This window comes from Atractosteus spatula, chromosome 22 (genome assembly GCF_055471065.1).
Source record: "Atractosteus spatula isolate fAtrSpa1 chromosome 22, fAtrSpa1.hap1, whole genome shotgun sequence".
Classification (NCBI taxonomy): Eukaryota; Metazoa; Chordata; class Actinopteri; order Semionotiformes; family Lepisosteidae; genus Atractosteus; species Atractosteus spatula.
Window position 1 is genome coordinate 15964323 of NC_142727.1, and position 19122 is coordinate 15983444.

General features: G+C 43.6%; 3 protein-coding genes across 3 annotated transcripts; 2 read left to right on the top strand and 1 right to left on the bottom strand.

Annotated features, from left to right (window-relative positions):
- Positions 1-628: 628 nt before the first annotated feature.
- h2ax1 (H2A.X variant histone family member 1) lies at positions 629-1887 on the bottom strand. Its single transcript, XM_088939339.1, has one exon. The coding sequence runs from the start codon at positions 1885-1887 to the stop codon at positions 1501-1503; it is 387 nt and encodes a 128-aa protein (XP_088795465.1). The 3' UTR covers positions 629-1500.
- A 402-nt stretch (positions 1888-2289) lies between these two features.
- On the top strand, positions 2290-2838 carry hist2h2l (histone 2, H2, like). Its single transcript, XM_088939341.1, has one exon. It carries the CDS (start codon positions 2290-2292, stop codon positions 2668-2670), a length of 381 nt encoding a protein of 126 aa, XP_088795467.1. The 3' UTR covers positions 2671-2838.
- Positions 2839-8093: 5255 nt separating this feature from the next.
- On the top strand, positions 8094-17626 carry LOC148816882 (zona pellucida-like domain-containing protein 1). The gene is made up of 12 exons (XM_088939342.1): positions 8094-8166; positions 8707-8827; positions 9980-10206; positions 10727-10911; positions 11014-11086; positions 11641-11738; positions 12331-12411; positions 12820-12991; positions 13523-13634; positions 14577-14603; positions 14842-14898; positions 16495-17626. Exons 2-12 carry the CDS (start codon positions 8734-8736, stop codon positions 16641-16643), a joined length of 1275 nt encoding a protein of 424 aa, XP_088795468.1. The 5' UTR covers positions 8094-8166; positions 8707-8733; the 3' UTR covers positions 16644-17626.
- The last annotated feature ends 1496 nt before the right edge of the window (positions 17627-19122 follow it).

Genomic DNA, 19122 nt, shown 5'->3' on the forward strand with positions numbered 1-19122 from the left:
TCAGTTGGTCCCGAGATAATAGCTATCATAAAAAGACACCACTGATTTTCAGTTACTAGTGTCCAGTAAGACCTGCTGATAAAACATCACAGGGTTTCGCAATATTCTGGTCCTCTTAAACTCGGAACAGGCGTTGCTTGCTCTCAAATATCGCAACACAGCAGCCTCTCCAACAGGCCCCCCTTCAAGGTGTTGCTCATTTTGTTTTGGTAGAGCAGTGTGCGATACCTTTCGAGTTGCTTGGGTAGTTGTTTTAACAAAGCAGGTACAGTGCGTTTCTCACCAGAAATATTTCAGTCTGCTTTTGTGAGATTAACATACAAGGTGAGAATCCAAAAGATTCTTCAGCTGCCACTTAGGGATAAAATCAGCATATATATATATGGATGCTGGTTTTAGATGGAGTACGACTGAACTGTGGATAATGCTCTCATTTGATTTGTAGAGTTGGGAGCAGATTGAGCGATGTAGGATAAGGGTGACGGGCATTTAAATGAACACTACCGCGCTGGCGCGCATGCGTTGTTTGCGCTCTTTGTTTCTTCCTCTAAAAGAGGACCCCGGCGGTTTAGTGACTTTTTCTGCGGCAGAACAAAAAAAAAAAAAACACGAAATAAGCCCCGTGTCCGTTTAAAACTTCACAAAATGTCGGCTTCGTTTTTATTTACGAAATAGAACACCATTGTAAGCTTCTTGATATTACAACATTAAATCGACACAGTAAAACAGATGATGGGTCCATAACGTCACCAAGGTACACCTCCCCCCGTCCCCCTGCAGCCACCCCTCACAACTCAAAACAAACCCGATGGGGGAACAAAAGCGCCCCACTATGAGAAAACCGTCAGGCTGCTCGGAGCAGGGCGACAGCTGCGCTCTTCGCCTCGGTGCGTCTCGCAGGAGAGGGCAGATCTCCGGGTGGCGGATCTGCGTAGCGCCGCGCTTGTGTTGCGCAGGGATGCGCCACCATTTTGGAAGAAGTCTGTCAGGGTTTTTCTCCTCTTCTCTTTTTAAAAGAACGCATTTTAGAAAAAAAAATAGGAGAAGGGGGGGAAAAAAAAACCACCCCGCACAAAAACATCGCGTTGTAATTTTCAGATCCACAGGCGGACGCCACAACCCCTCCAGATCTGTACAATTTAGAGACACGGCCTCTTCCCACGCTTGAACCCCCTTCTTATTGCGAAACCTCTGCTCCCCCCTTTGGGACAACGACGGTCACGTAGTGCGAAGGGGCGGGTGGTGGAGGTCGATCAAACCGAAATGGGCGACTTACAAAGCCAAGCAAGTCTGCGTAAAAAAAACCAAGCCGTTTCACCCAGGCCCCAAAACCAGTTTAGGCTCCCCGGGCTCTCTCGTCGCGTCTACACCCATTTAAATAACGAAAAAGAAGCTCTTTAAATAAAAGTGGGCGGCTCTTAAAAGAGCCTTTGGAAGGGAGAGGGGGGGGGGTTGTTCTCGGATCCGGAGTCCGGGGTGGGGGGGTCGAGAGTGCCCCCTTTACTTGCTCTTGGCCGGCTTCTCGGTTTTCTTGGGCAGCAGCACCGCCTGGATGTTGGGCAGCACGCCGCCCTGCGCGATGGTCACGCCGCCCAGCAGCTTGTTCAGCTCCTCGTCGTTGCGGACGGCGAGCTGCAGGTGCCGGGGGATGATGCGGGTCTTCTTGTTGTCGCGGGCGGCGTTGCCAGCCAGCTCCAGGATCTCGGCGGTCAGGTACTCCAGCACCGCGGCCAGGTACACCGGGGCCCCGGCGCCGACCCGCTCGGCGTAGTTCCCCTTGCGCAGCAGCCGGTGGACACGGCCCACAGGGAACTGCAGCCCGGCCCTGGAGGAACGGGACTTCGCCTTGGCTCTGGCCTTACCGCCGGTCTTCCCCCTGCCGGACATAGTCTGGGAACAGATGCGCGAATTACAAGGCTACACCAACCTGGGCAAAACAAATTGAACTATCCTACCACTTGCAGATGCTTTCTAGCGTTATATAAGGGGAAACAGGACGGTTTTGATCCTTTATACCCCGTGTTTCGCTCCTATTGGGTAAAGACTGTAGCAAAGAAGTAACCAATTGATGTGGCCAAACGTGTGATTGACGGGGCCGGAGAGACGAATAAAAAGCCGCCTGGCTTACACGCGTATTTGCATAGCGATCCTATAAATACGGGTTCCGAGGGCGTTGCCTTTTCATTGTTTTTCTGCGCGGATTGTTCATTTTATTGGTGTTTGCGAAAGAAAAGGAAGAGATTAACGAAAGTCTGTAAAAAAAAACACATAGCGAGAGGAAAAACAAAAATGCCCGAGCCCGCAAAATCTGCACCTGCACCGAAAAAGGGATCCAAAAAGGCCGTGACGAAGACGCAGAAGAAAGGAGACAAGAAGCGGCGGAAGACCAGGAAGGAGAGCTACGCTATTTACGTCTACAAAGTGCTGAAGCAAGTCCACCCGGATACTGGCATTTCCTCCAAAGCCATGGGCATCATGAACTCGTTTGTAAATGACATTTTCGAGCGCATCGCCGGCGAGGCGTCCCGCCTGGCGCACTACAACAAGCGCTCCACCATCACCTCCCGGGAGATCCAGACCGCCGTGCGCCTGCTGCTGCCCGGGGAGCTGGCCAAGCACGCCGTGTCCGAGGGCACCAAGGCCGTCACCAAGTACACCAGCTCCAAGTGAGCCGCACACCAGACGAACTGCCTACTTGCAGTACTCCTTAAGCTCTTGCCAGGGGCTTTTCGTGACTTGCGTGGCGAGAGCGGCCAATGACCCATGCACAACAAATATGCCCAGCTCGAAAGAAATTCCTATTGAGTGTCAAAATGATTAAAGGTTATATTTTAATTCAGCTTTAGAGTATTTTGTCTTTTTTATCTCTCTCTCTCGTGCGTTCAAAACTGTTCCAATAAACGTTTGAGATATGTTGCGTTACAATGTTATTCCTGCGCGCTTCTTAGCGTTCGAGTAGCACGTTTTAAAGTTTTTGGTGTCATCGACTTTTTTCGACTCTTGCCATTAGTTCTGACGTGCTACACTTTTAATAGGTCTCATGCCTACTTGTGGTCTACACGTTTTGTAAAAAAAAAAGTATTGCATAATAGCAGCGTGATGCGTTTTACAGACGCAAGATGGCACTGGATTCGTAGTTTGGAGCGCATAAGTTTCCATTTAATCACACTCGTGGAAAAAAAACACCACAAGGCAGCAAAATAAATCCATGGTTCTTTTCTACTTCTCTGTACAAGAAACGTACAAGGCAATTTAGAGTGAATTACCTTATTACAGGCTGGCTGGCTGTGTGGACAGGTTGACAAGAGTCGGTAATGGGAAGGTTTGGATCTGCTGAGCTGATCGTCAAAACCTCCCAAGTGCCTTTGATGGTGGTTAAGTGAGTGCCATGTGGGGAATGTGTACAATCATACACACCAGTTCTTGGGCTGTCGAGCAGCATTCTGATTTGCTAGAGCAAGTTGGTAAAATATTTTAGTGTTTGTGTAAAGCTATTTTGAGTGTTCATATGTGCAAGTAACATTTCAGATTGTCCTTTAGTGTTCCCAAGATGGAAATCTCTATTGCCTGTTGCAGTGACATCGAAGTTGACAGATACACATATATTAAGTCTGACAGCATACAAAATATTAATGATTTTTACTTGTTTTTATCCTGCAATGTTACATTGTAACAGTTCTATGATTCTCTGTGACCAGTTTGCTATTTGCCTGGGTTATGTTGTGGCATTTGGCATGAAATATGCATGTAGTAAACTTTCCCCCTAGGAATCCCCGTGATTAAAGAAGAAATGCACAGTGTTTTTTCACGCATGTTCCTTTTGAAAAGAATTTAAAAAGGGTGTGAAGATACTGTGATCAAATATCCTTGAAATGAGGACAGTTAAGTCCTACAATAGGCAATTTGTTCTCAGTGATTTCAGTCTGAGTATCCTCCCTATGAAAGAAGTATGAGATGCCATTGTGCCTTCTCAAAATGTTGAGGGATCTTGCCTGCAGCAAGCAAGAAGGATCCAAATATGAGAGATTCTGGAAGGAGGGGATACAACAAACTTAATATGTATACTGAGCACGTTAGGTTGAATGTTCTTAGTGTCCAAACTTTGAGGTTTATATGGACACTTATCTGTATATGTCTTTAAAGAGTGACCAGTCTGTATGTTTTTTCTTTATAAAGAGAAATACTGAACACTAGGGTGTCCCAAGTAAATAAGGTATTCCATCAGTCCATTCATTTTCTAACCGCTATGAGGCAGCAATAGTAACCACTGTGCCAACACGCAGCCCAAAAATTATTCCCACAAACAAAATGTGATGCTTTATTATTATTAATTAAAAATATAGTCAGTACATGGGAGATAAAATGTACTGATGGTTATGTAATCCAACCCTTGTAGTGCTATCTTAAATGAGTTAAAATGACGTCTGTTTCCTTTCTGTTACACAGTGTACTGTGATTCTGTCAGCACCTATCAGGATTAGTGTTATGTCCCAGAAGAAATGTATCCTGCTGTTGCCTTAAAAAATTAATGAACAATAAAGTATACACTGCCTGGAAAGAAACGATGGAGATGCAATAAATACTAAGAAACTATGATCTTCATGAATAGAACCAATATTGATTACATCCTCAGCTTTCATTGTTTATAGAAAAGGCAGTTGAAAGTGAAATTAGAGGTATAGTTCTGTTTTTCTGGAAAAATGTCAACCTTTGTACACCATCTTCCTTCTAATTAAAACGAGACAGAGCTCAGATTATGTACGGTATCTGCTTTTAGGAGCCCAGTGGAACCTGCTAATCTAGCCTTGAATTTCCCAACAGTGCTTGCTGGTCTTTGGTATCTACCAAAAAGTGAGGTTTTCTGCAAGGGAAAGATTCTTATATTGATTTAAGTGGCTTGGACATAGTGCTTATTTTATTTTATATTGTCTGAAGTAGTGGGAATGTCCCAGTGCGATTCCTCCAGATCGTGCCGTGTTGTAGTTTTCTACTCGATGTGATTTATTGTGGACAAGAAGATGGATGCAGGCGGCCTCAGGAGGCTCATGGCCCCTCTAGGCAGCAGAGTGGCGTAGTGGTCACAGCAGGGCGCTGGGCTCACCCTTGCGAGGCGCGTCGATCAGATTGCTCAAGTACTTGCCTAGCTGTATGAACGAGTCTCCAGGATATCACTGTCAGAAATTCTTCTCTATTGACTTAACAGATAATATGGTAAAAAAAAAAATAGGAGGGCAGTAAACTATAAAAGCTCAAATGTTAATGTTTCATTTCATTCAAGTATAGTGAACAAGTGGGATAAATACTGATTACACAAGTCAATTGTAGTCTGAAGTGCATAAGAAAGGTTATACCTTACCGATTCTTATATTATGGATTTATGGTACGAACCTAAGAAAAAGTCATGGTATTGCTGTGGATGTGTTCACTAGAAACCAGTATTGTGCCAAACCGTAAAATCAGGAGGATTAATTACATAATGTGGCTTTGTGCTCTTTATTCCATCTTCACAGTTAGGTACACCTCTCTGTGGCTTCGCCAAATCTTCTCGATGACAATACCATCTCTGTGTGATGCAAAACTCTGGTTCCAGTGAAATGTGTCTGGTTAATATGTCAGTGAAAAAGAAGCTCCTTGAAATGAAATGTCTCTCTTTTTCAGATTTAGAAATGCATCCCACTCGTTTTGTGTGAGGGACACAATGTGAATTCATGAACATTTCAGAAATGTGAGTGTGCCCTGTGGTTCCCGCGCAGGAAAACGTATGTGGAAATGAAATGCATGCTATATTTATATGTCTGGGTGTCACGGGTTGGGTCATGGGTTCAGTTCATGCCTCAGGTGGCGCTCTATGTAGAATTTGCATGTTCTCCTCATGTTTACACACGAATTGTGTCTAATCTCAGTGCAAAGGGGTGAAGGCAAATCCTGCAGTAATCCACCCTGTCTGAGCACTTCTGCTCTGACTCGTGATATAGGGACTGATCACATATACCAATAATTCTGTGTGGATTAGAAATCAAAACAAATTTTCTGTCCTTAACTGGATGCATAACCCATTATTATGCATTATTTTTGATTATCTTATTACATAAAAAGTATGTTTTTATCCTCACAATAACTACTCAGTGGATTGAAATTATTTCTACATACACAGTGTCCTCCGTCCTGAACTAGCTCCACCTTTGATGTTTTAGGTGAGCACTGTAACCAGACAGATTTCATGTTTATATTGCGTGTACATGATTTTTGGTTCACATCTCTTGGGTTTTCCACGAAATCACACCCTGTAACATAATAGAAACATCCAATTATGTCCATGTGTAATAGAAAAGACTTGAGTATTTTGTTTGATTGGGCGTTTCCATTCTCTCTTTACAACAGAGATCCTGGGATAGGGGCAGAGAGACCTCATTTTTTAGAAAGACTTACCGCTGGGAGCACAAATGAAATGTGATCTGGAGTTATGAAAAAGATTAAAAGATAGAAGGACCCTTTTTCCACAACTTCTCAGTTTTAGACTTATTTGAAATGAATGAGAAACTCAGGTCACTCAAATTCTCTTTTTCCTATCAGTATATTACATTCTCTCTCTTATCTTAACCACAGGTGACAGGGCAGTGATCTGAAGTAAACATGTACAAATATGTACACGATCTTATTGTTCACATAATAGATGCATTTATTTGTCCCAGATCGTAATCTGGTGTTAGTGAGTAGAATGCCATAAAGTGTTACAGACAGATTATCCTTAAGATAGTTTTGACTATGTGCTTTCATATAAGTGTTGTTGGCAAAAGAAAAAGTACATTTTACAAATATGTATTGTTGGGGACAATATATTTAGTACTGTTATTTCTTTGCAGTATTTTGTGGCAGGAATTTGACCTGAGGTTAAATTGACCTGGTGCTTTTGTGAAACTGGCATTGGGAGATGTGGTTAATAATTGATTTCTTACTAGGCTGACAGTGCATCTAGCCTCCCTTCATTTGTAACATTTCTGTTGTTCTCAACACCTAAATGAAGCAGGGACCTACTCCCACCTATTGGAAAAAATTATGTTAAATAGAAGACTTGTATATGGCCATGAGGGCACAATTTTCTTCAGTCAGCTTGGAGCAGAAATTGCATTATTCCTCCTTTCCAAATTCGTTGTTAATATAAGCATATATGACCTTATTAATCCAGAGTGTTGTACACACAGAAAAGAAATGTGTGGAATTTGACTCAATCAAAAAGAAATGTTGAGCTGTTGCACAACAGACCCTCCTGTTCATCTGCCTGATTGTGTCTTAACCTCAGTATCCCATGCAGTTTTCGAGCTGACTGCTCCATCTAAGAAGGTGAATGGTAATTTATAGGATTGTTATAAAATCTTGCAAACACCTCCATGAAAAATCTCTCTGTAACCAATCCCTGCAGTATATGCCAGTCAGTCGCTCCTTTTTCCTATGTCTCTTCATATGCCCATGGTCCCTTAGGTCTGTCCTGGAAAACTGGAGCAAACTGCATGAATGGTGTCAGCAGTATTGTTTTCAAATTGATCAGTTGATTGGAAGGCTTTGTAACTTCCCTGTCGATTAGTGTGCTGTTTTATTGATCCGGAAACTTTTGTTCTTTTCCTTCATTTCATGCACGGATGAGTGCTGGCGAGTTATTGTCTGCCCCAAACCATAAATACTCTTCTTCATCATTACTGTTTGCAAATTGGCTAAACCTATTCTTATACAATATGTGTGCAAAAAAATGAACACAAATAATCAGATGCTAATTTGAAAAAAAAAATGGAAATGCACTGGTGCACTTGTTCACCAAGAGAAACTTCATTATGAACCTATTAGGCATCAAGGGGTTTTAAGCTAATTTTTTTTTACTTTCAAGAAACACGTGTAGCGTTTATCAGATAGTGAGATATACTGTAACTCCTGTGTTTGTCAACAGCACACGATGCTGCTCGAGTTGCATTTTTGGCTGTGCTGTGGTTATGCCTCTTTCCCCTGATCTGCCTTTTGTGTTTGCCATGTCCTCCTTCTTAGCCAATTACCACAAAGGAAGGTGGTATAAATAGGAGGAGAACAGACTGGGACAGTGAAGTGAGAGACGTGAAGCCGTTCAGCAAGCGTCTCATTCACACCTGCTTGTGTCCGGCCGCCTCCCATCTGTCAAAGGTAATCCGAAACTGCCGTCGGTCTGAGTACCGAAGGAAAAGTCAGGATCAGAATCTTCTTGCAGGAACATTTCCTAACAGTCTCTGACTTTGTCTCGTACTATAAATATTGATATTAACATTTTAAGTCATTGATAAACTGTATAACTACAGCAATGGGCTTTTAGGCAGGATGTTTTTGAAAACACAGTATTTTGTTTATCAGTTATATTGGATGTTTCTCCAGGAAACAGAAAGTTTGTTATGTTATGTTATGTTATGTTACGTTACGTTGTGCTATGTTATGTTATGTTATGTTATGTTATGTTATGTTATGTTATGTTAACAGTATAGCAGTTTGTTCATCTGTGTCCTTCTAAAGTAGCGACACCTTTAGTGGGTTTCCACTCTGCGCATTCAGAAGATCAGAGCAGGAAGAGATCATAAAGGTTCTGCAGAAAAGAACTGATTCTTAATATCCACTCATTGTTTATACAGGGAAAGTTCCAGGTGAGTTAGTGTGTTTTAATGAGAGTATGGTGCACTTGTGTGTTTTTATCAGAGTCTCCTTCGGTCCAGCTTGAACACAATGTGCCTGCCGGCGCTGGTGTGTCTACTTGGCCTGTTTCTCCGTGGAGAAGCTGTGATTGATTGTACCACACACCCCACCTTCAGAGCACCAAGTCAGTGCCTTTCTTTCTCTCTGTCGGCAGAGGGAATATTTCTGTTTCTTGTCTGTCTTACATTCCGCTCTGGAAACCCAATACGTCTCCAGGGATCATCTGTCTTCCTCACCCCACCCCTGTGCCCCGTACGGTATTTCTGCTCCCCTCCTCTCCCACACACCTGCAGAAGGTTCTGCTTTTTTCTTTTTACTTATCAGCGTGGAGTTAACCTCTTCTTGTTCTTGTAGAGGTTATACAGGGCAGCAGAGTAGCATTGTATTTCAGCTCTTGGGTCCTGGTTTTTATTCTCTTTATTCCGGACTTGGGCTACGTTCGGTGTACAGTATGCACATCCTGCCCATGCTGGGTTTTCTCTCGTTACTCCAGTTTCTTCCCACAATCCAACGCCATGCACTGCGGGTTAAGTGGCGTCACCTTGTGTGATGGCATGCCATGTGCCATGTGTGTTTTTGAGCATGTGGCTTGAGGTGGACTGGTGTCCCATCAAGGCTGTAGGTCCACCTGTGCCCTGTTCAGGCTCTGACTCTCCACGATCCAAAAGCAGTTTCTAATGATTTACATTTGAGATTGCTGATGTGTAGGTGCTAAACCTGATGTAATGAGCAAAGATAAAATTTCCGTTGCCAGAGTCATCACAGTACTTTCAATCTTTAACACAGAAAGAAACTTTAAGTGTGGTTCAGTGAGCTCCTGGATCAGAAACCTAAATACAGCACAATATTTCTTCCTTTTTTTCTCTATTGATTGTTTGTTTCCAGTATTGAAACAAAATAATCAAGAAATCAATTTGGATTTTTCAAAGTGACTTGGAATTTCATGGATAGTGAACACACAGAAGCAACAGTCATGGTGTCCAGCTACTTCTGATTCAAGGTTAAAATTCCTGATTGATAATAAGTGTATAATGAATTCCAAATAAAATTATTTCTGATTTATTTTTAGGTTTGAACTTTTTAGCCTGGTTTGTAACTATTTACAGTGTCATCACCGCATAATTCTGATTAAATAATATTTTTTTCTTTAATAATTATTACATTGGGTAAACATGTTATAAATTACATGAATGACTCCCTTAGAGGATCTATAAGACCTGTGGCAAACCTTTCCTAATCCCTGCCTTTCTTCTCACCGTGTGTCCCTGTCTCACAGGAAACACCGACATCACTGTGATGTGCGGCACTCAGAGACTGGAGCTGTGCATCCTGCTGTGCCCCGTGTACTTTGCTGGCTACAACGAGTCGCTGATGGCTCTCAACTCGCAGCACGGCAGCCTGGACTGTCACGGTACTCCCGACTGGTCTGTGGACCCACCCACCTTGAAGTTCAATTTCACCATCAGCGAAAGCTCCATTTCCACCTGCAACAACAAGCTGAAGGTACCTGCTTCCGTGTGATGCTAAGCCGCATTGAAGTGAGAGTACAATCGATCAATTAATCAATTAAACAATCGATTGATCAGTCGCAACCGAGAGTCTCAGGCTGTGAGGCAGGAACACACCCTGGCGAAGACGCCAGCCCATCACAGTCATTTGATAATAAAAACATTCAAAACATTCAAGCCTGAATGTTAACGAAAACCTTGTCATCTTTCTAAAACAACACACATTCCAGGAATTCAGTGCGAAAGGACCTTGCTTCACAGGGCAGGGTCGTGATTTTAGGGGTTGTATTGTTTTTCTGAAACCCTGTTGGTTTTTTTGCCTTGCTACGTCTGTCCCTCACAAGATTATTGCCCCTTTTCCAGCCAGCGTCAGGATGTAGCGGCCTGTGAGCTTGGGAACGCCAGTGAGAGAGAACTCAAGGGATACTCTCCTACTGTAGCTTCCCAAGCTCGCCTGAATGCTGAAATTCTGTGGCGATGCTGGACGCAGACACCCCTCATTCTCTCTGCCACAGATCACTCAGGAGGTGGGCTCGGGGCTCTTCTCTGACTATTCCAGCATTCAGGCTGTCAACATCTCTGGGATAATCAGCTCCCTGGACCCCAGTGCCGGCACCATCACCTACCGCCAGGAGATGACCTACATGTACTCCTGTCGGTACCCTCTGCAGTACCTCATCAACAACACAGAGATGAGTGTGTAAGTGCCAAGTTGCTGTCCACATTTATCAGCCCATCCTTACTGCTTCTGGCCTCCTCTCAGCCAGTAGTGTCTGCTAACACTTCTCCTGCTGCTGTGCAGGACTGGCGTGAGCCTGGCTATCAAGGATAACAATGGCAGTTTCATCAGCACTTTGAGCATGCAGCTCTATGAGGTAAGAGTTCAGAATTTCCTCTTCTCTCCTCTACAGTGTCAGCCTTGGACTGTGCCACAGTCCTTTACTACAAACATATCAATACAAGTCTGTCTTGAACAATGGGGCTGACTCTTATGAACAGTTCTGCGGAAATATCCATAATCAAGCAGTCAGGACCCCAGTTTAATCAAGGTATCATCTGTAGGATGACACCTACTAGAGCACAGGATCCCATCAATGTGCAGGACATTAGTAAGGACATTCAGGTCCAGTGGGAAGAGTGCCACCTAATCGTCCCTTTAAGTAGGATTGATTTATGCCTTTCTTCTCAATTTTCATTTATAAATCTCATGTTTAAATCATCATTTAAATAATAAATTCCTACTGTAGCTGTCAAGATAACTACACCGTATATCCTTGTCTAAGATGTGAATGTGTGTAGGTTTACAATGAAATCATTGCTTAGCAGTTTTTTTGTTAAAGAGATTAAAACAGATTCCCAGATTCCTTTTGCTTCTCACACTCTTCAAAGCTTTGAGGTTTTGACCTTTGTCATTTCTCTGTTCCTCCAGGATCGTTTTTACAAAGTGCCGCTGGTCATCCCATCTTTCGGCCTGCAGCTGAAGAAGAGGATCTTTGTGGAAGTCAAAGCCACAAACCTCACTGACAGGTACAGACTAGAACTAGCGGGGTTCACAGCTTCCTGGTCCCACAGCGCATGTGTGATCACCTGGCAATGAGCTGCCACTGCAGCAGAATCCCTAGGCATGTCTGCCTTTTACACCCGGAGCCACTTTTGATATGCTTTTTTCCTTTGTCAGGTTAGGCCCTAATTAATGAAAGATCACCATTTGGTAACATCCATCCTTGGTCTGAAAATAGTCATGCAGGAAACATGCAGACAGACGCTGTACCAGCTGGTGGTTTCACTTGTACAGACAGCTACTGCTCACCTGCATGGCTTGGAGAAAATACTTTTGGTTATGTGACTTATCCATTCCTCCGGTTCAAGGCATTGAGCTAGAGCTTTGCAGGGCACACACGAGCACAGACACTTAACACAAGCCACAAGCCAATTAACCTACAGGTGTGTCTTTGGGAAACCAGAGCGCCCGGCGAGAACCCTCATGAACATACAAACTCCACGCAGACAGCACTGTGTTGAACCCAGGGCCTCAGCGCTGTGAAGCAGCAGTGCTGACTACTGTTCCCATATTTAACTGATCATCATCACTTAGATTGGACTGTCTTGTGTTCTTAAGGTTTCATGTGCTGCTGGACCGATGTTATGCCACGACTACTCCCTTTCCAGTCAACAGCTCCTATTATGATCTTTTTGTAGGGTAAGAAATCTGTCTTTCTATTGTCCAACCTCTATTTTAATATAGAAACTAAAAGGAAACATTTTGGAATCTTATCTAAAGAGTGCATCGCCTAGAATGAGTACAAGCCACTGGACAAGTACAAGGGTCTGTTCTCGCAGAGAATAAACCATAAAGAGCACAGTACTGGAGTTTTGGTACTTTGGTATAAGAAGAGCAAAGCTTTCCTTTTCTTGGCCAACCAGTATTAGCATCTATTGCCATCAGAGCTGTAGGCTACATGAAGTCTTTTTTCTTCTGTGCAAGAAAATGACTTATCTAGAAGTCAGAAGGAGGAAAGTTTTAGACTAAAGCATGCGAAGGAAAACACTGTTATTCCAAGCGTGGATAAAACACGGGGACTTCCTGGGATTCCCTCTGGCTCCGCAGCTGTACCCGCGACGGGCAGACGGTGATGGGTGCGAACGGGGAGCGGCAGAGCGCTCAGTTCTCGTTCGAGGCCTTCCGCTTCGTGGAGCACAAGAACATGACCGTCTCCACCTTCTACCTGCACTGTGCCACCCGGCTCTGCGAGAGGACAGCCTGCGCTGCCGTCCGGCCGGTAAGCCTGCCCTCGTCTCCCCGAGCCCCACTCCCAGCCTGGCGAAGCTCGGCGCACACAGCAGCTCTAACCTTTCAAAGCCTGCCGTTCACTTTGATAAAGGAAAAAAACAACAACTTTATTGTGTATTTTCTGTACACTCCTACACGAAACATCAGCATTTCATTCAGATTAAATCAATATTTCTAAGAATCTGAATTTTAAAAAGCCAACAGTGATCCTTTATTTATTGGGTCAGTTTCAATTTAATACAGGCCTAAGCCCTAATGTGTAAAGAATCTTTAATCTCATTTAATCTTTTTTTTCTTTTAACTCTGGCAAAATAATTAGAGTGGTTCTTCTTTCTCTCGATGATTGCTGTAATAGCAGTACTGATGGTGATAGGTTATGACCAACATTAGTACAAACACTGCCCTCAGGACAGAGATGCTGTGGCTTTAGGCGGAGTACTGCCAGGCCCAGGGTGAGACCAGCTGTTTCTCTGCGTCGTTTCGGCCCTACGTGCTTACGAGCCCCCCTCTCCCGCTGCAGAACTGCACGGGGAGCGCCCGCAGGAGGAGGGAGGCGCCGTCGAGCCCGGGCACCGCCGTGAGCGAGGCAGCCACCGTCACCTCGGGGCCCATCATCACCAGGGTGGACAGCGGTGAGACGCCCGTTCCCAGCACTCCTGGGAAACCTGGGAAAGCCTCGCCAAGAGAGCTGCCTTCCTTTCTCAGAAGAGATGCTGTAGTTTCAAAATTATGATTATTGTTTTTTCATCACAAACGGGCTTTCAGAGGATTTCACTGTTCGATGAGGAAGGTATATGATAAAGTCCATTCTGTGACGTTTTACTGTCACAGAGGCAGAAGCAGTAATTATCCTCCTTATTGCATTTACATGCAGAACTTTTAGTATCATTGAAGGTACTGTATAATGTATGTGGGCAGAACAAGTTTCACTGTGTTGCTGCAGGTGTGCCAGGAGAGGAGCCTTATTTTGTATTTTTTTATTTCTGATTTACACTCGAGTACAGAGCTCCTCCCATGTGGGTCTGCCTGGGGGACATAACCTCCTTGGTTACACTGCTCTTGCTGTGGGATGCAGTGGAGGAGCTTAGGGAGGTGGAGTGTAACACTGCTCCTTCAGTGTGGGCTTGTTATAGAGGACCTCTGGACTCTGGAAGAGTTTACCAACCTGCTAGGACCCCACGAGACCGGACTTTTGCCTGTCGGGATTTCTGTGACACGCTGTTGCCCTGGCGCTTCAGAGGTGTGGGAGCTGTGAGATATTCAACAGGCCGTACTCTGAACTGGTTCAGGTGGGCAGCTGCGTCAGCACGCGTAGGCTGCAAAGGTACTGCAAACAAGTAATTGGTGTATTCCACACTGCAAAGAAAAGAGAAGAGAGAAAACACAGACCACACTCCGGCCGCAGACAAACCAGAAACGCAACACTTGCCCAAGCTCATGCGTCATTTTTAAAGCAGCTGCCAAGCTCATGTGTATTTCTGAAAGTGTATGGAAGTGTAGTGTATGGAAACTTGTCTACAGCAGTCCAAGGGAACAGATCTTACTGGCTTTTCTTTTACTTTCTCCCACTATAGGTATTCCTGAGGCATCATCTTTCGCAGGTACGAATATTTCTTTTTTTCTGTTTTCTCCTTTCCCGTGAGTCACACTTGGTGGATAGAAAGTTCACCTCTTCACTGCCTATTATGGTTCGGCTTCGTTTTCAAACAACCTGGATAAACAACAACGCATCCAGATAATTTTCACGTGCAGCTACACTGGGTGGGGGGGGACAAAGATGGGGAAGTAAATTGCTAGTTTCTTTTTTTAGGATCAGAATATTGCACTTTTGTGTTTCAGAGGAAAGATCTCAACAAATTCTTCCAATGAATGGTGGACAGGCGATTGACAGAAATGGTAGGCAAACACTAAAGCTGTAGGGTTTACACAAAATTAAATGGAGTTTTCTTGAAGTGCTTTAACAATGTGAAAAGACAGAAGATAAGAGTGTTACAGTTACTGTAGAAACATCTTAGCACCTGGTTATTAACACACACATTGTATCTGAGTGGTTGTGATCATGGAAGAATGAAACTACCGAACTGTTGCTTCTCCTTTGGTCTGTGGTTTAGTTTGCAGCGGACTCCAGCTCAGCTACTTTGTTAAGAATGGCCTCCTCGATGGTGTAGTGTTATAACGAAACGCTGTACATCCTGTAAGGAATGTGTTGAAATGATAGGGGGAGAGCATATACTGAATGCTGAAGTTAAAAGTCCAAGTGGTCTGTTGTTGCCAGGCCATGTTGTTTAATGTTCCTGGAATTAATAAGTTAATATACTGTACTTGCTTACTCTGTTTGCCTGCCTCCGGTATGCTCTGGCTTTCCAGAGTCCGTCTAGAATCATGCCAGGTGAGAGCTGCACTCTTACGCGCCATGCCTCACTTACTGTAGGTGGGAACTGCTTCCGCTTCAGTGATGGATGGATGCTATATGTACAGCACTGCAGATGCAACAGAGGCTGATTGTCATTGTTACTGTCCTGGTGTACAGGTGTGACTGTTCACCACTGTTGTCATCAGAGCCTGATGCACAGCTAGGCTTGTCTCTGTTACTTGTGCTGCTTACAAAATGCTGTATGAAAAAAGCCCTGACTTGCTCATGTCAAGGGGTTGTGTTAATATTCCTGATTTAGCGTTTTCCTATCCAAAACATTTGAGAAGTTCTTCACCTTTTAAAACTACTAACACTGACTCTGTGACAACCACCCCCCCATCTTTTTTTACAGGATAAAAACATGCAACTCTCCTGCTGTCATTAAGCTGGGTGATTCAAGTCAGATTTAATTTTAAGATTAATTCACACACCTACAAAAAATCCACAGACATGGCATGAAAAGGAGGTATTCTGCTCAGACCAAGAAAGTGATTAGCAGGTGTTAAATACTGCCGAAGCCAAACAATTTGCTTTTAAAAGTTAAGTGCTTTCTTACAGTGGTCCGCACTCAGGAAAAATATAAAAATCAAAAAGTACAGAGCTTAAACAGAGCTCCCAGCAGCAAAATTCCCAGGATTTAAAGCTGGAACTTTAAATAGGGATTCATCACTTCACATTCTCACTAACCATCTGGGACCAGGACAGGAGACAGGAGAAGCAGCAGAGACCAACCACCACGTTCAGAAAAGCCAGCGTGTCTGGCAATAGGAGCGCAAGCACCCTGAAAGCTATCCCAAAACCTAGCTGTTTTCTGTTTTCTGGGGTGTGCACAATGCAGATTCTTTTCGCTGGGTAGCATTTAACCCCCCATAGCACTCCCTCCCCATTCTAATCACGCCACTGTAATCACAACACAGGGCGCAGCCAGGAAGACCTGTGACTCTTTCGCCTCCTTCACCACCCCAGGAGATACGGCGCGCTGAGAAGCGGCTGGTGGAGCGAGCCGAGTCCCAGACTCCTCCCCACTGCCTGGAGCGCCTCCCGTCCTCCCTCTCGTAACCCTTTCCCCTCTCTCGCAGGGACGACCTCGCTGGCCTCCAGCCGCTCCCTGGCCGGCGTGGCCATCGCCACCGGAGCCCTGGGCGTGATCTGCGTGTCCTTGGTCGGATTCATCATCTTCAAGATCCGCTCGTCCAAGCTGAAGCCGGGAGGCGCGGCCGGCAAGTGAGCTCGAGAGCTGCGGGCAGGGCGAGGAGTGGGAGAGAATGAGGGGGTGAGGTGTCCAAGACTAGGTGAGAACCTGCTGACTGGGATCAGTCAAACACTTTAAAACGTGACCTGCTTGGGAGAGGGATTCATAAAGGCTGTTTACTCCAAATCTATGCTTGGGCTACCTGTTCTGTCTCAAAAAAGCAGAGGCACAGGGATCACGTCACGGGGAATAGGGCTGATTCTTCATGTTTCTTTGTGTCTAGACGGGGTGTTAATAGTTTCTTTGTAAACTTCAATGGATGACGTTGAGATCTGTCTCCAATTTGGTTATAGATTAAAGAGCTTTGTGAATTTCTCCTGTTCTCTTTTTATCTCATGTACATAAACATGACTGGATACTGGTTTTAAATTCTTTATAATGGGACTAGATCATACTCATATGATGTCTTTGTGGGGGTTGGTGGTGACAAAACATTTTATAGAGGTTTGATAATACTTCATGGATATCCTTAAGAGGATTTCAGAGTGGACTTACTTATGTTTTACTTATATTTGCTACTGATTACCAGTAATAACTGCCTATTTGGTGCAAAACACTGTATAGAGTATTTACAACCTTCCAGCAATAAGCATTGTTGAAAATTCATACGCAGTTTTACTTTAATGAAAGGAAAGAGGAAAAATCTGCCAACCTCCACCTTTTCAAGTCAAAATGTTGCGTTCTCATGACTTGGCTTTTAAAAAACACTCTTTAAATTTACCTTTAAAACTTGTGTTGTTTAGCATCTGGTTAGATCAACATCCAGTCAGTACTTACAAATGTACCGCCTTGTTTAAGGACTCTTGAATTGGATCCTTAAAAGATCCATGACAACGTGACAGCTTGAAAATGTCAATGTGTCTGACTGATACATATTGTCTGTGTGTTGCTGCGAATGGTTTCGAGTGACTGTAAACCAATCCTGTTTGAATATAAGCATTAAAAACATATTTTGAATAAAATAACAGCTGTGCATTTGCAATTTACTGTTTGAACTGTATTATGCACTTAGATTTTTTCACTAAAGGAACAAATGAGCATTGAAACCGACAGCATTTGTTGCCTTTTTAGTGCCCAACCCCACAAGATGCCAAATCATACCTTAAGAATTGTTAGTCGACTCTAAATTACATTTGCCACCCGAAAAGTGAACTGACTGCAAGTAAAGTCCATCAGGCAGTTCTGATGAGAAAATTGAGAACTGGCCACTGCAGAACGTGACGGGCAGACTTGTCTGCACATCCTCATACTTCTGTTGTCCTGTGAAGTCTGGAAAAGTGTAGATTTTCCCACTTACCTTTACTGCATATAGCCTATGTAATACCTTCATAATACCTTCCAAGTCTTCATATCATATTACAATACACGGTAGCTCTTTGTGACCATATACGTACGGTACGTGGTAAGTACATGTAAGTTTTCATGACCCAACCACTACCCCGACCCATAGCTCCAAACCTAAAATATTCTCTCATGTGAACTTTGACAACTACTCTGAACACCTGTATCGCTGTTGAGAGTTTGGAAAACAAGCCCTAGGAGTTAAAAAGTTGTTCTAACATGTAATGTAGCCTCTAAGAGTGAGGTATTCTGATGTATTTTGTGGTGGAAATGACTATGAAACATTTTGGTGGTAATTAAAGTGATGACAAGCAAAAATAACCCACAGCAGCCCCCAAGATTAAACTTCCAGCTTCAATGTATCTGCAAGAGTACAGTGATGTTGCTTGTAAAACAAGATGTCTTCTGCTTCCTAACTATACCATTGCTAGTGTTAAGATCACTACTTTATTTTTTTTTCCATGAAAGCCTGTAAAGCTAAAAGATGTATTCAATTAGTTCTCCTACTGCTATATCTGTAGAAAATCACCATCCAGGTAATTGTGCTGGCCTTGAACACAGAAAGTGAGAGGCCATGCTCGACGGTGATTGGACATATTGTATGCTTCTATGCAGGTATTTCATGAATTCTCTTCCATGAGAATTTGTAATGAAGAGTTCTCAACCAATTTTAAAAATAAGATTTTGAACTATAAAGAAATTTAAGAAAAGTGCCCATTTAAATTAGATTTAAAATAAAAAAAAACACAAAACAACAAGATCCTGGCGATAAAAGAGAAGGCTTAAAATTTCAGATTTCAGAAAGAAATTTCTTTAAAACTGTCCCTTTTGTTTGATCTCTGGATGCAATTATAAGATAAGATCACTTTATTAGCTATATACAATTTCTTGTATTAGGAATTCATCTTTTTCGCATACCCCAGCTTGCTCTCCATGAGACACAGACAGGGAGAGAAGCTGGGGGTCAGAGCGCAGGGTCAGCCATTTATACAGCGCCCCTGGAGCAGCTGGGGTGAAGGGCCTTGCTCAGGAGCCCAACGGAGGAGGATTCCTCATGCTACCTCACTGTTTACCAAGAATGCCATTTCATAAAACAAACTAATCAGAACAAAAA